This window comes from Caenorhabditis remanei, chromosome I (genome assembly GCF_010183535.1).
Source record: "Caenorhabditis remanei strain PX506 chromosome I, whole genome shotgun sequence".
Classification (NCBI taxonomy): Eukaryota; Metazoa; Nematoda; class Chromadorea; order Rhabditida; family Rhabditidae; genus Caenorhabditis; species Caenorhabditis remanei.
In genome coordinates this window covers 11,952,870-11,971,925 of record NC_071328.1, presented here as the reverse complement: position 1 = coordinate 11,971,925, position 19,056 = coordinate 11,952,870, and the positions used below count along the sequence as shown (strand labels likewise).

At 38.7% G+C, this 19,056-nt stretch overlaps 7 protein-coding genes across 7 annotated transcripts; 2 read left to right on the top strand and 5 right to left on the bottom strand.

Moving 5' to 3' along the window:
- Nucleotides 1-1,210: 1,210 nt before the first annotated feature.
- On the bottom strand, nt 1,211-3,349 carry GCK72_002670 (uncharacterized protein; the record flags this gene model as incomplete). Its single annotated transcript, XM_053723539.1, has 7 exons — nt 1,211-1,584; nt 1,651-1,910; nt 2,071-2,174; nt 2,221-2,765; nt 2,811-3,063; nt 3,110-3,163; nt 3,209-3,349. 7 exons carry the CDS (start codon nt 3,347-3,349, stop codon nt 1,211-1,213), a joined length of 1,731 nt encoding a protein of 576 aa, XP_053592184.1.
- On the top strand, nt 3,195-5,117 carry GCK72_002669 (uncharacterized protein; the record flags this gene model as incomplete). The annotated part of the gene is made up of 5 exons (XM_053723538.1): nt 3,195-3,333; nt 3,655-4,199; nt 4,247-4,350; nt 4,431-4,690; nt 4,777-5,117. 5 exons carry the CDS (start codon nt 3,195-3,197, stop codon nt 5,115-5,117), a joined length of 1,389 nt encoding a protein of 462 aa, XP_053592183.1.
- A 677-nt stretch (nt 5,118-5,794) lies between these two features.
- Nucleotides 5,795-6,907, bottom strand: GCK72_002668 (uncharacterized protein; the record flags this gene model as incomplete). The annotated part of the gene is made up of 6 exons (XM_003112042.2): nt 5,795-5,924; nt 5,976-6,057; nt 6,106-6,202; nt 6,302-6,379; nt 6,423-6,501; nt 6,744-6,907. The coding sequence occupies 6 exons, from the start codon at nt 6,905-6,907 to the stop codon at nt 5,795-5,797; spliced, it is 630 nt and encodes a 209-aa protein (XP_003112090.2).
- A 515-nt stretch (nt 6,908-7,422) lies between these two features.
- On the bottom strand, nt 7,423-8,946 carry GCK72_002667 (uncharacterized protein; the record flags this gene model as incomplete). Its single annotated transcript, XM_053723537.1, has 3 exons — nt 7,423-7,821; nt 8,324-8,860; nt 8,908-8,946. 3 exons carry the CDS (start codon nt 8,944-8,946, stop codon nt 7,423-7,425), a joined length of 975 nt encoding a protein of 324 aa, XP_053592182.1.
- Nucleotides 8,947-9,671: 725 nt separating this feature from the next.
- GCK72_002666 (uncharacterized protein) lies at nt 9,672-10,269 on the bottom strand (the record flags this gene model as incomplete). Its single annotated transcript, XM_003112054.2, has 3 exons — nt 9,672-9,999; nt 10,047-10,150; nt 10,198-10,269. The coding sequence occupies 3 exons, from the start codon at nt 10,267-10,269 to the stop codon at nt 9,672-9,674; spliced, it is 504 nt and encodes a 167-aa protein (XP_003112102.2).
- Nucleotides 10,270-14,808: 4,539 nt separating this feature from the next.
- GCK72_002665 (uncharacterized protein) lies at nt 14,809-15,876 on the top strand (the record flags this gene model as incomplete). Its single annotated transcript, XM_003112204.2, has 6 exons — nt 14,809-14,904; nt 14,949-15,074; nt 15,282-15,356; nt 15,408-15,491; nt 15,540-15,718; nt 15,771-15,876. 6 exons carry the CDS (start codon nt 14,809-14,811, stop codon nt 15,874-15,876), a joined length of 666 nt encoding a protein of 221 aa, XP_003112252.1.
- A 730-nt stretch (nt 15,877-16,606) lies between these two features.
- On the bottom strand, nt 16,607-18,360 carry GCK72_002664 (uncharacterized protein; the record flags this gene model as incomplete). Its single annotated transcript, XM_053723536.1, has 6 exons — nt 16,607-16,786; nt 16,857-17,396; nt 17,478-17,683; nt 17,747-18,113; nt 18,169-18,308; nt 18,354-18,360. 6 exons carry the CDS (start codon nt 18,358-18,360, stop codon nt 16,607-16,609), a joined length of 1,440 nt encoding a protein of 479 aa, XP_053592181.1.
- Between the last annotated feature and the right edge of the window lie 696 nt (nt 18,361-19,056).

Here is a 19,056-nt window from a genome sequence, read left to right as displayed (position 1 = left end):
CTGATTTGGAGTCATTGCGTCGAATATCTGGAAAAAGTTAGTCACATGGAGGCCTAGAATTTCAAAGTTTACAACGTGAGTGACCTAACATCGAAATTCTATGCCTCCATCTAGCCATCAGAGATTCCCAATTGTAAAGACAAAAGAAAATTGAAAGGAAATAAGTAAAGGAGATGAGATACACCATGGGACGATTCAAATGACGAGGACATTTCTTGTTAAACCCCCTTTTCATTGAGTTCAGCCACATTTCTGGAAAGATAAATATATAAAGAAAATGAAGTTGTTACAAATGCGCTCCACCGAAATTTAAATTTTAAAAAAGCGTGTGAAATAAAGGGGCGCAAAGAAAAATAGGAGCATACCTCGAGATTTTTAACTTATAAAACAGTAAGTAAAACCAGATTAACTTCTCCAACTGTTGGATATAGAAATACCAAACTCTAACGTGAAAATGGATCAAATTCCATTTTGCCACGTTTTTGGAATTCACGTTTCAATTTACGTAAGATTCGGAGAAACATCACTTTTCCATTCAAATATTTGTTCACGAGAGCATGGAGTGAATCGAGAAGACCGAATTCTGGAATATTCACACCTCCTTATTAATAACCATTCTTCTGATTACCAGCTGAAACTGCATACAGTACCGTACAGTAAGATATACAATTTGGCCTTTTTCAGTTGAAAATGACCAAATTTGAGATGGTGTTACGGTATCACTGATTGTCCCACAAAGTAAATTATGTATAAACCATACAGAACAAAGGTCCAACTTCATTTTTGTAGTAGACAACTTTTCTGTACGGAGACTCCCTAGAGAGTTACGTATCGACAAAGTAATTTCTCCCTCAAATCGTCCCATTTCAGTGCAAAATAGAGTTATTGTTGAGGTGCCCCCTTAAAATGACCATAACTCTCTAGGGAGTGTCCGTACAAAAAAGTTGTCAACTACAAAAATGAAGCTATACTTTTGTTCTGTATGTTTTGTACATAATTTACTTGGTGGGACAAGCAGTCATACCGTAAAACCCTCTCAAAATTGGTCGTTTTCAACTGAAAAAGGCCACGGTACTGTGAATCGAAATTTTTCGGGAAAACGGTGAATTTCTCATTAGATTGGTACGAGACTGTTCACACAAACAAAACTACTTAAAGGAATTCTTTATTCATACTATGTATTTAAAAGTCTGCTAATTTGCTGACCAATTTAGGCAGAACTCATGACGACTGGTGCTTCTCTTCCACAAATGAAATTAAATGGTCTTGAACATGCAATGTCATTTAGTGTTGCCTCTTCTTTCGATCGTTTCATCACAGATTGACACTCCTCCTGACGGGACAAGAAATTCGGTTCGCGAATATGATCCCAATCTGCTTCAAAGTTCGGAGGATTCGGAGCCACTCCATGTAGCCATTCGAACACACGGACACGGGAACATGGCGATGAAAGATCCATCTCGTACCCGGGAATATTAGCGCTTCCTGTCTTTATACACTCGGGACGTCTTTTAGACCCGATCCACGTATCTAATACATGATAATTGCCTGGAGTAACTGGTGTAAAGTTATCACCAATTAGTTCTGAAAAAAAACGTGTCAGTATTGATTCGAAGTTAAAATCAAACAGATCTTTTTATTTCAACTCACCATTTAATAGGCGGAACTCATCCGGATCCGTATAACCGGTTAAATGCGAATCATGTTTCTGGCAATGGGCTTCTGCATCGTTGAATGTCATTTTATCGGGGAAGAACCGATGACACCACTTTTGGCCTAGGGCTTTTCGATAATACGGTTTGAATCCATCTGGACAATCTCCATACGAATAAGTGTCCACAATGTTTTGACAGTAGATTGGAGCATAGCGAGCATCCGACATTGCTTCAAGTCCTGGACTTCCGTCGCGTCTGAAATAACATATAAGACTAATTCGTCTTTGATGAACGGTCGTAATTCCTCAGTAGAAGGTCAAAGCAAGTTATGCATTCCAGCAATAGATAAGTTACTAATGTTGACATCGGAAACCTCGGGACTTAAAAAATAATTACTCCGTTATTTAGTACTTACCCTGAAACTAAAGCGGAACTCCACGATCCAGCGTCACACGTTTCCTTTGGTTCGTCTTTTCTCCATAATGACTTATCCACCAATTGAGAAAGCTGTTTTCCATCCTTTAATTGAAAATCATGGTCAATTTTCCCATCTATATAAACTTACAGCGTCTATCAGCAAAACATTATGAACTGCTCCTGTATAAGGGGCACAAGTAGCTTTCATTCGTTCAGCTTTTTTCGAGTTTTTCGAGAATGCAGCAGTTCTGATGATGAGTCCATTCTGAACTTTATTCACTTCATCCAAGAATTCTCTCGTCGGAATCGCAGATCGAGCATTACTATTGTGAATGAACGGATTCATAACTCTCGAACAATATCGATTATCTTTGAATAAATCCTCATCAATTCGATTCAAACTGCTAGTTGTTCGAATGAAAGCTCCTTCTGAAGTGGAAACAGTCGGATAGTAGATTTCTCCGTACTTCTTCAGAAGATGATTGCTCTCAGCTCGATTCATCGGAGGTGTGTATTCACATAGAACCATTGCAGTTTCACTCGAATCGACACGTGTCAATGCTATATTCGGAAGGTTATACATGTATCCATCGATGGCCAAAAGAAGATTTCCATTCACATTCTCATCGATCAGATCTTTTGTAATTGCTTCACTTGCATCTATCCACAGACGGGAAACACGTGTGAAGTAATCTGGAATTCAGTTGAATAATGTGTCGTTGCTAAAAGAGTACTGACCGTAGATTCTGAATGGGAGAGTCTCTCGATGAAGGAATCCAATAGTGGCATCATCTTTCTGTGTCTTACAATGTTCGACTGCATTATCTCTTGTCATAAGTTCCTTTGTCATTTTGTAACATCTTCCAAATAATTGAATCCATTCATTTTTACAAATCAATGTAGCCTCAGCTGAACATTTAGTTCGTTCGCCTGGTGTCACATCGTTGATATGATAAGGGACATTCTCTTCACAGTATCGTTTTGCTGATTCCTGGAAGAGTACTGTATAAACACATTTAAAAAAGCGGGCAACCCACCCGAGAATCAGTGGCCACTGGGTACTCAAACGTGCACTTGTCTCCTTCGATCGACTGAAAATTCGGACATTCTCATGGCTTGAAAATGTCTATACTTACATTGAATCCATTGGGTCTCGGACGATACGAACTTCCTCCATCCCAGAATTCACACATTCTCTGGAAACTCCAGTCTCGATCCACTTGGGCGTTGGCGATGGAGGCAAGAAGGCCGAATATGATGAGTATTTTCATCAACATTTCCCTTCGGCTTCTTTAACTCAAACTGATTTGACTTTTTTTCTGTCTTGAGAAAAATGGTGGCAAAAAATTAAAGGTCAAGGAAAAAATAGTTTTATTCTTTGATTTTTCAAAAACAAGATTATATTTTTTCATAGGTCATTAACTTTTTGCCACCAATTTTCCAACACAAAAAAAGTCAAATCGATATTGTTCAAACATATTATTTCTACGTGATCTTAGCACCATTTTTTCCAGAAACTTCCCATTCAGAATCTACGGTCAGTACTCTTTTAGCAACGACACATTATTCAACTGAATTCCAGATTACTTCACACGTGTTTCCCGTCTGTGGATAGATGCAAGTGAAGCAATTACAAAAGATCTGATCGATGAGAATGTGAATGGAAATCTTCTTTTGGCCATCGATGGATACATGTATAACCTTCCGAATATAGCATTGACACGTGTCGATTCGAGTGAAACTGCAATGGTTCTATGTGAATACACACCTCCGATGAATCGAGCTGAGAGCAATCATCTTCTGAAGAAGTACGGAGAAATCTACTATCCGACTGTTTCCACTTCAGAAGGAGCTTTCATTCGAACAACTAGCAGTTTGAATCGAATTGATGAGGATTTATTCAAAGATAATCGATATTGTTCGAGAGTTATGAATCCATTCATTCACAATAGTAATGCTCGATCTGCGATTCCGACGAGAGAATTCTTGGATGAAGTGAATAAAGTTCAGAATGGACTCATCATCAGAACTGCTGCATTCTCGAAAAACTCGGATAAAAATGTGAGGATCGGAGCTACATGCAGTGCTAAAAAGGGAGCAACTCATCAAGTTTTATGGAGGGGATCAGTAAGTTTCTAGATTCAAAAATTCTACTCATGTGTTTCTGTTTTTAGGATGGAAATGATGTCTACGTACCGGTTGATAAGTCATTATGGAGAAGTGATGAGCCGAATGAGATTTGTGATGCTGGATCATGGAGTTCCGCATTAGTTTCAGGGTAGCAAAGTTATCATATTAACAGACTTATTAGCTGACTGTTCATTGCATTTATAAGAATAACGACTTCAAAACTTTCAGACGGGACGGAAGTCCAGGACTTGAAGCAATGTCGGATGCTCGTTATGCTCCAATCTACTGTCAAAATACTGTAGACACTTATTCATATGGAGATTGTCCAGCTGGATTCACAGAATATTACCGAAAAAGAATTGGGCAGAAATTCTGTCATCGATTCTTCTCCGAAAAAAAGACTCAGCCGGACGCAGAGGCACACTGCCAGACATTTGGTGCACATTTGACTGGGTACACGGATTCTGAAGAATTGAAACTAATAGGAAGTGAGTTATTTTGTTGAAATACTTTTCAGTTTTTAATTTGTGTGTTATGAAAATCATGAAACTATTTGAGTTAATCTCGTTTTCAGCATTGAATGTACATGGAGTTTGGGAAACGCTTATTGGAGGCAAAAGACGTAGTGAATGTATTACAAACGGAGCTAAAAATGAACCTGGATACTCTCGAGAGGAATCTTCTCCATGCTCTCGTAAACTAGTATACGAATGGAAGAATGGAGTTGCTCCGAATCCTCCAAACATTGAGAATGACTGGTCTTTTGGCTATGAGCCGAACTATGTGGGCTATAAAGAGGAGTGTTTGACGATTGTTAGGCATAAAGGCGTTAGCCTCAATGATAATACCTGTGATAGTTTATTTCCTTTTGTTTGTGGAATGGAAGCTCCAATCGTAAAGCTCCTATCCTCATAAATCAATTTATAAATTTATTGAGTCTAGATAATGATAATGAAGAAATTATTTTAACATCTGTTTTGTGAATTGCATCATCGTTGACACATGTTTCACAAACTGGAGTTATTCTGACGATATCCTAAGATTGGTGATGCTCCCAAATAGAATCACTCTTACCAGAACAGCCAGTTTCGGACCGAAATCAGGATCTACTAAAGAGTAGTGGGACTTAGAGCATAGACCATGGGGTTCTGGTGTGCGTGCCGGTTGTAAAACTAAATTATCATTAAATCGCCATAATTTGTTTACTTCATGAAGTGGTTATAAATAGTTTTCTATTCTGAAAATCGAAGATAAATTGGCTGCCGGTATTTTCTTGGCCTTTTTGGATGTTTTTGAAAATCCGTTACCGGTTGTCATTAGCACCCTGTTACCAATATAAAATTCTAAAAGTCGAGACAGAACTTGAGGAGAACGCAAGATTTCTCATGAGGGCTGGCACGTGATCTCTTCGACTTGCAAACACTAAATTTGACTTTGTGAGACTACGTATCAACCAACTGTGGTGTGAGTCGATACGCAGCTGATCGAAAGTGAGCTATTTAAGTTTGGCTAAGCATTTCATGATTGAAATCTAGATAATATTAAACAAACACCTTTTTATTCGAAAAAAAAGAAAATAATAATAAGTGGACTCATGGACTCTTCTGACTTTCACTATCCTCACTCTTCTTCTCCGAACTACTCGAAGAAGAACTATCTTTTGTCTTGTCATGAATCACATGAACCACATACAAGTCTGGTTGTTTTGGTGGGGAGAGACAACTAAAAACGGTTAGATTTCAGTGATTTCAGTGACAGAGAGTGAATACAAACCTCAATCTAACCAGGATGAAACCAACATAGAAAGCGACGACGACGGATAAATAGTTATGGGCGAAGTATCCAAACATTCCAACTGAAAATGTTTACTAAGAAATTTGAAATTGAACGTGGGAGAACTCACTCTTAAAATGTTCATAATTTTCGCCTCCGTGTTGAGCAGCTATATAATCTTTCAGCTCTATGGACGTTTCAAAAACAGCGAAGACAGCGTAAAATAACTGAAACACTCAAATTTTCAAAAAAAAGATCGGCCACTAATTTTCGTTTTGATGGCCGCTGGCCGAGTTTTTGCAAAAGTTAGGTCAGATTACCCTTACCTGAAGAACCGACAGAAACCCGTACCAACAACGACTTGGACAAAGAAGCCACGCGAGGATGAACGCCGAATAAATGAACTGCAATATTTAAATACTTGGGAAAATGCAGAGAACCTCTTACATGTATCAAAAAGTTATTCATGAATTTATTCCAGAATGTTTCACGAATCTTCTCTGCTTCCTCTTCTGGTAGACCAACACTGAAAGTAGATTTTCGTTTTTGATATTAGCTCGACGCAGTTCTTACTACTGCGCTTTACCGAAATGTTCCTTGGGAAATGTCTCTTTTCTTTGAGTCTCTCAATTTCGCACACATTTTTCATTGGTTTCGGTAGAGCGCGGTTGTGAGTAGCGTGCCGTGCTAATATCTCAATTACCGTCTACCGGAATTCTTCTTATTCAGTCGCCGTGGAGCGCACTTGCAAATAAAAACTAAACTCACTAATCAAAAATAGCTAGAAGATAAAGAAAAGCAAGTGCAGCACGACATCCGGCGGCAATGAAGAAATGGGTCTGAAACTTATTGAAAAGATCAAAAGCAGAATTCGAATGGAATACCACAGCTCTCAATCCCCAAATCTTCTGACAAAGATCCGCATCACACATTGTTTCGGAACAAGAAATGCGGAATTTATTGAAAATTTTTGAATTTGAATGGTATAATTTTGGAAGGAGATAACAAGGGCGGGGTTACGGTCAGAGGAAACTACAGTATTGGAGGTTACTGTAGCTAAAGTTTTAAGCGAAAACATTTAGTTAACATCGCCCGTTTATTCAAGTTATATCAATTTTGCTGTCATCATGAAGATTGGATACGGAGTAAAAATTTTAAACAACGCGCTCAAAATTGCGTTTTGTGTTTTGTTCAGCGGGGCGCAAAAGTTATTCAGTAGAATGAATTATTAGCTCGGCACAGTTCTTGTAACTGCGCTCCACTGAAATGCCTTCGAATCATGTCTCTTTGTCTCTGAGTCTCTCAATTTCGCACACAATTTTCTTCGGTTTCGATAGAGCGCGGTTGTGAGAAGCGTGCCGTGCTAATATGTATGCTTTAGATGATCAATGAATGCCAGAATCATGTTTATACGAAAAATAACACTTATGAATGAAAAAAGAGGTCACTATTTGGAAGATTTCTCGTTGCTCAAGCTCTCCTTCTCCCTCTCTTTCTCCCAATCATACGGTGCATCAATGTCGAGTCCAGCAGAGGTACAAGCCTCCCCGAGAGCCTTGTAAATGAATGCATAATCGACACGATCTTGATATGCTCTCGAGTCAATGTAATCGAGAATTTTGTTGAGTTCAGTTGTATGCTTGATTCCGGTATACAAAGTGTGTCTTTTCTCTTTTCGACACTCTTCTTTACACTTCAGAACATCGTTTTTATCGGTGATTTTTCTCCAGGGAAGACCGCCGACCAAGATGAGATCAATCAGAAGATAGAACCAACTCTCGCAGTCATCCTTTGGCCCGTTTTCTGTGCTTCTGTGGCAAGCAAGTGGAGCGAAACGGACGGTTCCCTGAAAACATAGACGAATAGATTGAGGTGAGAGAGTTACAGTACTGGCAATAAGGAATGCGACACTTGTAGTTTTTGGTTGAAAATTGTCAACTTTGTGACTGTGACACGGCCTTCCTGATAATCTCACAACATTGATCGTTTATGGACTATACAAATCACAAGTAGAGCTGTTTTTTTGTAGTCGACAACTTTTTTGTACTGGCTCATCCTGAGAAGTTATAGGCAGTCAATGTGAACAGCTCAAAAATTTCTCCTTTTAGCACTGAAAAGGGCAACAATTGCGAGAAATTTCTTTGACGATTGATAACTTCTTAGGATGTCACCGTACAAAAAAGTTGTCAACAACAAAAATGAAGCTCTACTTGTGATCTATATAGTCCATAAACAATCAATATTGAGAGACCATCAGGAAGGCCGTGTCACAGTCACAAAGTTGACAATTTTCAACCAAAAACTACAAGTGTCGCATTCCTTATTGCCAGTACTATAAGAAATTCTACCTTGAATCCAACACTTTCTCTTGGCGTCTTCAACTCATTCTTCGTATTCAAATACTTTCGAGCAATTCCGAAATCCAGAATATAAATGAGATGCTTCTTGTCATCCAACCCACATGCATAGTTCTGAGGCTTCAGATCTCGATGAATGAATCCAAACTTGTGTAACTCCTCCACCGCCTCCAAACACTGACTAGCCACTCCCAGTCCGGTTGCAAACGAGAACACTTTGTCAGCTCTATCCTGCTTCAAATCAGCCAGACTCTTCCCGACCAACTCCATCACCAAAAAGAAGAAACCCTCTTTATCCTTCTTTCCCCGATCGACAATCTTCGTGAAATGCTTTCCAGTGCCCACTAATTTCAGAATCGCAATTTCCATCTTCAGTTTTGAATGCTTTCTTTTCTCAAGTTTCCGTTCAACTTTCATCGCGTACGTCTTATCTTTGGCGTCTTTCACGAGATACACTGCACCGAATCCTCCTTCTCCAAGAAGCCGAACAACCGTGTATGACGCTTTGCTACTCGAAATTTCAACGCCCTGAAAGAAAAAAAATGATGGAAAAGCGCTCAATTCAGGAAACTCACTGCTTTGAAGTTAACGTCCTCTTCTTCTTCATCGGACATTCTGTTTTCCCTCTTTTGACTTTCTAGAATCAAGAAATAATCGATTTTTCGGTCTGAACTAATTCCATGTGGATTTGTCGACGTGGAGGAAATGGAATAGTTTACGTGGATGCCACGCGAGTTTAAAATCTGTAAACATTGAGAAGATGCCACGTTGTCAGAAAAGATTGAAATTTGTATATTTGAACGGATAAAGCGAGGCAAAACCTTGTTGTTGGAATAGTTTTTTTTTAAAGTTTTCAAAATTCTGAGCGTCATATCTCTCCGGGGAAAAAGTGTTCAAAAAGTTGTTAACTGAAAAAACAATATTCTTTAAATTTTATACATTTTTGTAGTGAAAAGTTTTTTGATAGCGTCCCTAGTTTTCAAGATACGAGCAATCAAAGATAACCGTTCCAGGCTAGATGGAGAAAGGAACATCGCTGTTTTTGGAGGTGCATATCTCAAAAACTTGAATAGCTGTCAGAAAATTGTCAATTATAAAAATAAAGGTCTAGAATTAAATCTGCACAATCAGTTTAAATTCATAAGAGTAAAACAAAAACTTACTCTGTAGTGCACTTTTAAAATAAGCAGTTTCAAACATATTTTGCAAGCTCAATATCAAGGTCAACCATCTGAAATTCCTTTATTTTACTACATGCAATCCAAAAAACAAAACCGAATATTTTATTATCCACTTTTTAATAAAAAGCAACTGTTGCAATAGAACAACTCTCTCATCTCTAGGAGCACACTTCAGTGATTCTATAGATACGATACGGATCATTTCCTCCAGTTTTGCGTGCCTTGACCTCCATTGAAATCTCATGAAGACGTTTCGTATAGCTTTTATAAGTAGCATTCTGAATGAATTCCAATTCAAGAACTGCTTGATCCTTGTTGATTGTCGGATCGACTGGAAGGACGGTTGAGGCAGTGACATGACAGTTCTTGAGAGCATTCATCATTCCCCACAAACGATCAGTGAAATAACGTTTTCCAGATTGACGAGCAACGGTGTAGCACGGTTGGAAATACAGTTGATCTCCAATCAAAGTCACGATGTCGGCTCTGAAATAGAGTGAAACAGTGAAAGAGCACCCGAGAGTATCACCTACTTGGCTGGGTTGGCAACTGGTTGTGGAGTATTGAACATGGTCTCCCATCTATCACGGAAGTAGAATGTGAACTGATGTTTGTCCGACAAGTCATACTTCGTATCCTGAAACAATTTCTAGATTTGAAATGTTCTCTGACTAGGGGGCATACCTCAGAACAGACAGAAGCAATACACGTGGCGAGAATGAGAAGAAGACAAGCAGAGTATCCGGCAGGCTTCATAATTTCTTGTTTGAGTCTTTGGCTTTGAATTTTGAATTTCGAATATTCAGAGTTGGATTTCACCGGAACGCTACGTGGATGTCGTGTTCATTAAAACGGAGAAGTCACGTAGAAATAATTAAAATTGATTTTTTTTAAAGACAGAACCTCTTTGCACTAGATTAATGCAAATTTGAAGCAATTAGACTACCGTGGATCTAGTTGCATGACTTCGAAAATCACTGATTCCAGCTCTCTTTTCTACAGTAATTCATTCACAATCCTCGTGCAAAGAAGAACCAAAAATCACATAGAAAATGGAATAAATGCGATGCAACTGTTATTTTTGTGTTTTATTGTTGTGAAATAGATCATAAAATGGGAATCGTTGGCCTTTGAGGTCTTCGTTCGATTGATCGACTCTCCGTTTTGATGTGTTCTGTGTCATATTGCATATTCATTTCCACATGTATTTCGTGTTTTTCGGTGGTAGAGATTCAGTTTTTCATTTCATTGAGAGTTTTCAGTGTGTGAGACAAACTCTTTTCGTGTTGGTGACTATATGTTTTGTAGTACGAGAATCTCTCTATACTTCTACTTCCATTCTAGGCTCTCCGGGTGCCACTGAACAGCCAAATGGCCCGCAACTGCCGTATTTTTCGAAAGTTTCCTTCTAGTGAGAAGACACAGAGAAGTCAGACAGTCTGTCTTCTCTGCGCTCCCCTCCCCTCCTCGGTTCAACTACCCAACTTCAAAGACTCATATCTCTGTAATTAATGCAGCTCTAAAAAAGTTGACAACTACAAAAATGGAGATACAGGTTTACTCTATACGGTATATATAGTGATTTGAGACAGTGAGACTTCAGTCTCGGACTCTGTGACACACTTCCCCATTATTATGGAGACCCGTGTCTGCATCTTGTCTTGCTCAATGAGTTTTCTTACAGTAATAGTAAAAGGTTGTCGATTTCAGCTGTTTTTAGTGAATCACCGTTTCGCTTCTTGTCCCATACTGTCAATCTTTGCAGAAATTGCTGAATCGACAACTTTTTTTACGAGACCTGCCTAAAAAGTTACAGAACGGGAAAGTTGTTACTTCCTCAAATTGCTGTATTTCAGTGCAAAATAGTGAGATTTTAGAGATGTCTGTAACTTTTCAGAGAGTTCAAGGTTTGATCTGCAATTCTTACAAATTTAGGCATTATGGGACAAGAAGTAATACCGAGACGAGCTCTCAAAGTTGAATATTTTCTACTGTAACAGGGTACAGTAGTATTTTACAAGTTTCCGTCCCGCCCTCCCAGCTATTCTTGTTAAAAGAATCCCATCAATTTTTGAAAAGTTGCTGTCTCCATTCTGAAAAAACCATAAAAACAACTGATTCGAAGACAAAAAGAAGCGAAATTTCGGAAGACAAAAACATAGTTTCAACGGATATCCTGTTGTCGCGTGTTGCCACGTCATTTAGCTATTCAGTCGCCACCCCGCTAAAACGGGCGGCACATTCACAATTTGGTCTCCTTCTTTTCTTCTAAAAAGAGACCACCGAAATATATTCGTTTTTCTTCTCTCTACACATAAAATATTAACTGGAAAAATAGTAGTTGAGGTGAGATAGTATGGAGAATTGGGAGGGTACAGAGATAAAAGACAATAATAAATTGGTATGACTGGTTTGAAAGAAAACGAAGAAAAAAATGGAGCAATAAACTTTTATTTCTAGATTTTTAATTGATCTCTCTCCTCGATATTTCTAAATTCAGAATCCCCTTTTTTGACGTATTTTTCGTCTTGAATAGAATCTCCATTTCCAGTTTCACCTGTTAATTTCCAAATTTTCAGCTGTCTTGCTCCGCCATTCTGTTTGTTATTCACTAATTTTTTTCTAATTTTTTCTAATTTTACACTTACCATTTATGGATTTAGATTTGTTTCTTTTTTGAAAGTTTTCTGATAAAAAATGTACAGTAACCCTTTGAGTGTCTCCAGAAGGAACATTCATACACATGTTTTCCTTTTTTCTAATTCGTCTTACGCCGTCTCGTTAATCGCCATGTCGGATTTTTCCAGATTTTCAGAGGATTTGACTCGCGGATTTCCTCACTTTTTCTCATCACAACCCAATTCTTTTTTATTATTCTTAGGCAGTTCTTTTTTGAATTCTCATTTTGAAAAAATTGAGTTTGCATTAAGTTTCAGACAAAAAAGGTCTGTCTGCGTATCATTTCGTTTATGAGATTTGTCGGAGCAACTTGATCCGTTCTTATCCGTTTTTAAGCCATGTTTAGAGATTAGGTACTGCTTGAGTCACTTATAGAATGCGGAAATATTTGAGTTTGTTGAGACAAAAGTTGAACAGCTATGCCACAGTTTCAACTTTTGTCTCACTGATTCAAACTTTTGTTTTTCTGGAAGATCAAAGGAAAGACTACATGTTTGTAGTTGACAACTTTTTAATAGCTCTTCTCGCTTCTGAGATATGAATATTTGAAGTTCACAGGTGAGAGGGAGAGAGGACACAAAGAAGACAGATACTCTACCTTCTCTGCACCCTCTCGTTTCAGCTTGATGTCTTCAAAAGGCTGCGTCTCAAAACTAATAAGAGAAATGAGAACGTTATCAACTACAGAAATGAAATTTCGGATTCTATAAGTGACTCAAGCAGTACCTAATCTCTAAACATGGCTTAAAATGAAATTTCGGTTTGTTGAATATGACTGTTAGCACGATAACTTCAATCCACCAAATTTTTTCCAAGTAGATCAAACTTGCAAAGCGAGATTTGAAACTACTATGAAACTAGTATTCTGAAAATGCTTCTCTGAAACTACAGTAATCCCAGAAAGTTTAGTGAAAAACTCTCGAAAAAGGTAGTTTTATTGCAATTAGAAAATGAGAAGATCTCAAAGAAGATCCGGATTACTATGCCACTCTAGGATTACTGTACCCATTCCATATATCTCCACCACCAGAAAAAGCAAAAAAGAAGTCGAAGAAACCGAAGAAGCAGAAGAAAAGAAGAAAATTAGCCATATTCATGTGTGGCTCAATGTCTTTTCTTTTACTAACAAGGAGTGCTTAGCATCAGAAGAGAAGCTCCTCCTCCTCTCCTTCCAAAAGTAATTTGATCTTCGTTTTCCTCCTCTTTTTTCTCTCCTTTCCACGTCTTCTTCTTCGTCTTTTTCAGGAGAAAACGAAGAGGGAAAAGGCGAGAAATCATAGTCTCAAATCTCGATTCTTTTCTCACTTCTTCCCCCCTTCTCACAGACTCTTCTGAATCTATACTTTTTGAATTCCAGAATAGTCATGGATTCTAGTAATTACCGCATTGGATCTAGATTTATTTCTCAGATTCTGAATCCGATTTCTGATTCCTAGACAATCTCTATCCCCAAAAACTAGGGAATCAGATAGAAAAATGAGAAGAATATTTCTTGTGACAGACGCCTAAAAGTGAGGGTGTCAAAGTTAATTGGTGCCGTCCTTTTCTCACTTTTTCTCCTTTCGTTTTCTCCTTTTTCCTCGTCTTTTTTCACTCTTTTGTTCCAAAGAAAGTTATGAAATTAGTGGAACTTGTGATGATTCACTTTACTTCTAAACTTTCAACTTTTGGAAAGAACATTTTACCAAATTTTCAAGTCTGAATACAACTAAAAATAGTCAGAAATAGGCTGCTTTTTTTAAACTTTAATGTGGATGATCGTTTAGTTAATCCGAGGAAAGAACACAGATATCAACTTCTTTTTCATCCTGGATCAGCTCGAAAATCTAAACTTAACTCAAAGTGTTCTTGCCAAAAGTTCGGTCCTTGTCGGCACGGATCAGCTCCCGAATAGGGAATCTTTTAGTTTAGTCTAGTTTCGATAAAATTGTTAACTTTCCAGTTAAAAAAGACACCGAGATACTTAAATTTTGTTATAAACAAACGTAAAACCTAACTGGCGGCAAATTAATGATACTCTTCTATTGCCTGTTTTTATTCTGTAACCCATTCTGAAACTCATTTTTCATAGCTTTGTAGGGTATCATATCAAGTGCGGGAATTTCCGATTTTCATGAAAAACTGGTGAAGTTTGTAAGATTTTTTCCGAAACTATATATCTTTGGGTTAAAATAGGGATTTGGAGTTGGAAATCGTGAATTTTCAGTGAACACTATTGTAACTAAAAAAGGCCTTCTAGATTTCCAAAGTTTGACACCCTTCAACCAAAAAGTTCGTAAAGTTTTCCTAATTTTCACTTACTCACACCGCACTTATTAACTAATTTCAAGTTAAAAAGCTCGCCTAGTCCTCTCTTTTTCTCCAAAGTTTTCACATTTCAAACTCTGATCAGATCGAGGGAAACAGCAACCAAACATAACGCAAAAACAACAGAAAAATGAGGAGAAAAGAGGAAATGAGTAATTATAAAAGGGTCTCACTTGCTCTCACTTCTCACAACCTTTTCTCGCTTTCCGTGAGAAATTTCTTCTAGTCACGAGATCGAGAACTTTTGACAAAATGATTTATATTTCTTTCCTTTTTGATCTCTGAAATTCCTTTATGCACAGTTTCCAGATGAATCGCAGCAAAAGTGTGGGTCGTCGTGACGCGAAGCCACGTGGCGAACGTCGTCAGAATAAGGTTACGGTAGCGGTGTTGGGTGCGGAGAGAGTGAGTTTTTAATTGGAGGATAATGAAGTTATAATTAATTGTAGGTCGGAAAATCTGCAATGGTTTCGCAGTTTTTATGGCACAAATTTGTGGAGGACTACCGGCCAACAGTGGAGGAATTTAATTGGATTGAGTATGAAATTGAGGAAGGAAGAGTACTCATGGTTCAGGTATGTACAAATGCGCTCCGTTGATACTTCTGATTCCACTAGAGCGTGTTTGCTGCACACAGTTCTTACAACTGCGCTCCACCGAAATCCCCTTGAAAATTGTCTCTTTTTCTCTAAGTCTCTCAATTTCGCGCACAATCCTCTTCGATTTCGGTATAGCGCGGTTGTAAGAAGTGTGCCGTGCTAATACAACTTTTAAATTTTCAGATAATCGACTCAAGCGGGTCCCGTGATTTCATAGGAATGAAAAACCTGTATATTGGAACAGCTGACGCTTTTCTTGTAAGTTGAAGCATATCTAAATTCTCTTTTTAAAAAGATGTTGAATTCCAGGTAGTCTTCGCTGCAGATGACGCTTCTTCTCTGGAAGAAGCTCTGACTACAGTTGCAGATATTCATGCAAGAAGAGGGAAAAATGTAAGCTTTTTATTAATATCTCAACCTCAAATCTCCAAAAAACTTCAGGTTCCTGTACTCCTCGTCGCCAACAAAACTGATCAACCATGTCTTTCATGTTGCTCTTCGAAATCAGATATGGAGTGTTGTGCATTGAAAGAGGAAGAAGTTAGAGCATGTTTCCATGAGATACTTTTGAGAACACGACCGAATTTGAATATTCAGGGATTCGAGTTGAGAAAGAGACGGTGAGTTTTAAGATGCTTTGAAATTACTGGAAATTAAATTGATCTCTTCCAGCCAATCAATGCCATCAAGTCGTGGATACAGTGGAGTTGAACCGAAGGATATTGAGAAGATCAAAAGTGCACGGAGACAACAAAAAGATCATTGTATTATCAGCTAGATTTCTTTTTCTCAATAAATTGGTTTTCATTCATTAATCATTGTTCAAGTGATTTGCAAGGAGTATGACTTTAGTAGTAACCAGCAGGAAATTCGCGGCTACGCCGCGATTTTCGCTGGATTTAGTTTACTTGAACTTTGTAAGTAGAAACTGCTGAAAATATTTTTCCAAATACAAAAAAGTTTTTGAGCTGAATGTAATAATGTAATGTTCTTATGACTTTACTGTTCGTTTTAACTTGTCTGTTCCTTTATTATTTCTTCTTAATTGCACTGCTTTATCGTTCAGCAAAAGGTGCGGTACAAAAGATTTCTGACATTTTCACTATAAGTATTCTTGATTCCGGCTCTACAACAAAATTTCAGTCAGTTTCACAGCAGCTCACCCGGCCGCTGTTTTTTTAGTTGTTGGAAGCAAAGCTGACCCGAGGCCGCGGCCTTCCTCGGTCGGCCGTATGGCAGCTTTGCAAATTTGGCCGTCACACCCCTCTGAACTTCAAAAGTTTTTTCTAGAAGCTTCTAGAAGGTTCTGGAATATTTTAATTTCCGCCGAAATTCAAAAGTTTTTTCTAGAAGTTTCTAGAAGGTTCTGGAATATTTGAATTTCCGCCGGAATTCAAAAGTTTTTTCTAGAAATTTCTAGAAGGTTCTGGAATAGACATCAACACACATCATTACATTACAGTACTTTTATTTATTGTCATGTTGAAAGCACAAGTAAACAAAAATGATTATTTTCTCGCTGGTCTTTTACTACGAGCCGACAGTGCAGACGGTTCAGCAGACGGGCCACTCGATTTTTTTGCTGGGCTGCTTTGACTACATTGACTTTTCGGTTCGTAAGCGGCGATATCCTCATCTGGGCAGAGACGTTTCAAAATGGCAGGGAACGAAGGACGATCATCAGGGTTCTAAAATTGTTTAGTTTTGAATGTCAGCTACTATTGTTACCTTTGCAAAACAATCCTCCATGATCTTCACGACAGTCGCTGGTGTTCCTTCCGGTGGGTTCATCGGAAGAGCATCTCCTCTGATAAGATCCTTGGCTTGTTGATTAGTCAGACCTGGGTATGGATCTGATTGGCAACGAGTAAATATCTCCCAGAGGGTGACTGCATACGCCCAGACATCTGTTTTAGTGGAAAACACTCCCTCCTCAAGAGTCTCCGGTGCAAGCCAACGAATCGGAACCTTCATTTGTTTCACTTTGATCTCCGTTTTTCCAGAGGACGAGAGTCCGAAATCAGAAATTTTGACTTCAACTGAACATCCAAGGAGCAGATTACGAGCTGCCAAGTCTCGATGAATCACAAGTTTCGATGACAAATAGGCCATTCCACGTGCCGCGTCGGCAATGAACTGCATCAGCTGATCCATTGGACACTGGTATTTTGAGACGTAGGCCTTGAGACATCCGTTGGCGGCGAGTTCCAGAACAATCATGAGGGGCTCTTCGGATGGAGCGACACCGAATACGGTGACGATGTTCGGATGGACGAGTTGACGCATTAGTTTGCCTTCCTGGAAAGAAAGTAATTTTGAGGTTCTGGGGATTCTACTTATATCCTGGATCATCCCCACCCTCACTACCGTAACCCTTACCATAACAAACTCCTCCGTCATCGCTTTCGTCGCATTTCCTTTCATTTTCTTCACCGCTACATATAATTTTGATCTACCCTTCTCCGAGAGCCCTTCCTGTCTTCCTGTTGTTGGCAAACCCGGTGCCGATTTCTCTTCCACTTTTTTCACTTTTTCATCCTCATGACGCTTTAGAGACCCCTTCCACACTTCTCCGAATGCTCCCTCTGAATGAATTTTGTACTATAGATGTAATCGTGTTGTAATTGCGCTCTATTGAGAACACTAACCTCCGAGTTTACAAATCAATGAAATATCGCTATGAGGGATATAATAGTCTGGACGAGGGACCGCCCGAACCAGAATCGCCCCGGACAACGATATTTTCTCTGTGACCAAAGCGTTCAGTAGCTCAACGACTTCAAAGAAACGACGAGTTTTGCTGAGATTCTTCAACGTCCACTGCCCATTTTCAAAAACCAGCGGAAAATGTCGAACTTCTTTTTGACATTTCACAGAGATGCACACAATCGGTTTGCCTTTTTCAGTTGTTTTCCGAACACAAAAGTCGCCTTCATCTTCTAAAAGTGTGCTGATCTCGCCACGTGGCATCACACCGTGATACCAGCGGTGCTCAATGAGGCATCGGCAGATATTCTGAAAAATTCAAACTCATAATAAGTACAGAAGTGTTCCTAAAAAGCCCACTCACCGCAAATGCTTCAGTTTCCTCTGGATTCGAATCATTTTTTGGACGACGAAAGAATAATGTCTTCTGATTACCACTGCCGACTGTCTTCTCCTCATCATTCTTCTTCTTTTTTGTTCTTTTACTTCTTTGAGAACGGTTGCCTAAGGATACTGGTCTTCGTATACTTTTAACTCTTGAATACTCACTGTTCATTTTTTATGCTGGCTTGAACTGTTATAACGGCTACTTTTGTTGGGAATAATGGCTAATGGAGTTTCTAGTGAAATCGTCCCAGCCTTTATACGGAATTCTTATCAGTGTCCCAGATCTCATGTGCCAGAAACCCCGTGTCTTCTGAAACGTGTACACGTTTTTAAATACTAATATTCCCTTTTTTTGCAGGTTTCACTGAAATTTCAAACCGAACACGGATTCCCACCATTCGGAGAACGTGATCACGGGGAGAATATGGAGAAGCAGCATAGAATGGAAGACGAAATTCGTCGTCTCAAGGCTGCAATTAGTGAGAAAGTCTCTTTTTTTTCTTTTTGATCTTATCGTTGATTTTTTTTGGGGAGGGATGAGTTTTTATTATTACAAAATTAGACATGAATCAAACTAGATTGAAATGGAATTGAATGACAGGAATAGCAAAAAAAATGGCTACGTCTAACAGGGAACAAATGTATATTGATTAAAAATCTCAAATTAGCAGACGTGTGAATGGGAGAACCGGGTCAACCGGGATCACTGTGGGACATGTTTTAGGACAAAAAGTTACAATTATGGAAACAAGAGAAAGCGAGTAATTCTATGAAGGGCTGACAAATAAAAAAGCTCACGAACCAAGGATGGACTGGAAGAAACATATGGCATGATGACAAGATTGAATGATAATTAGTGACGAGT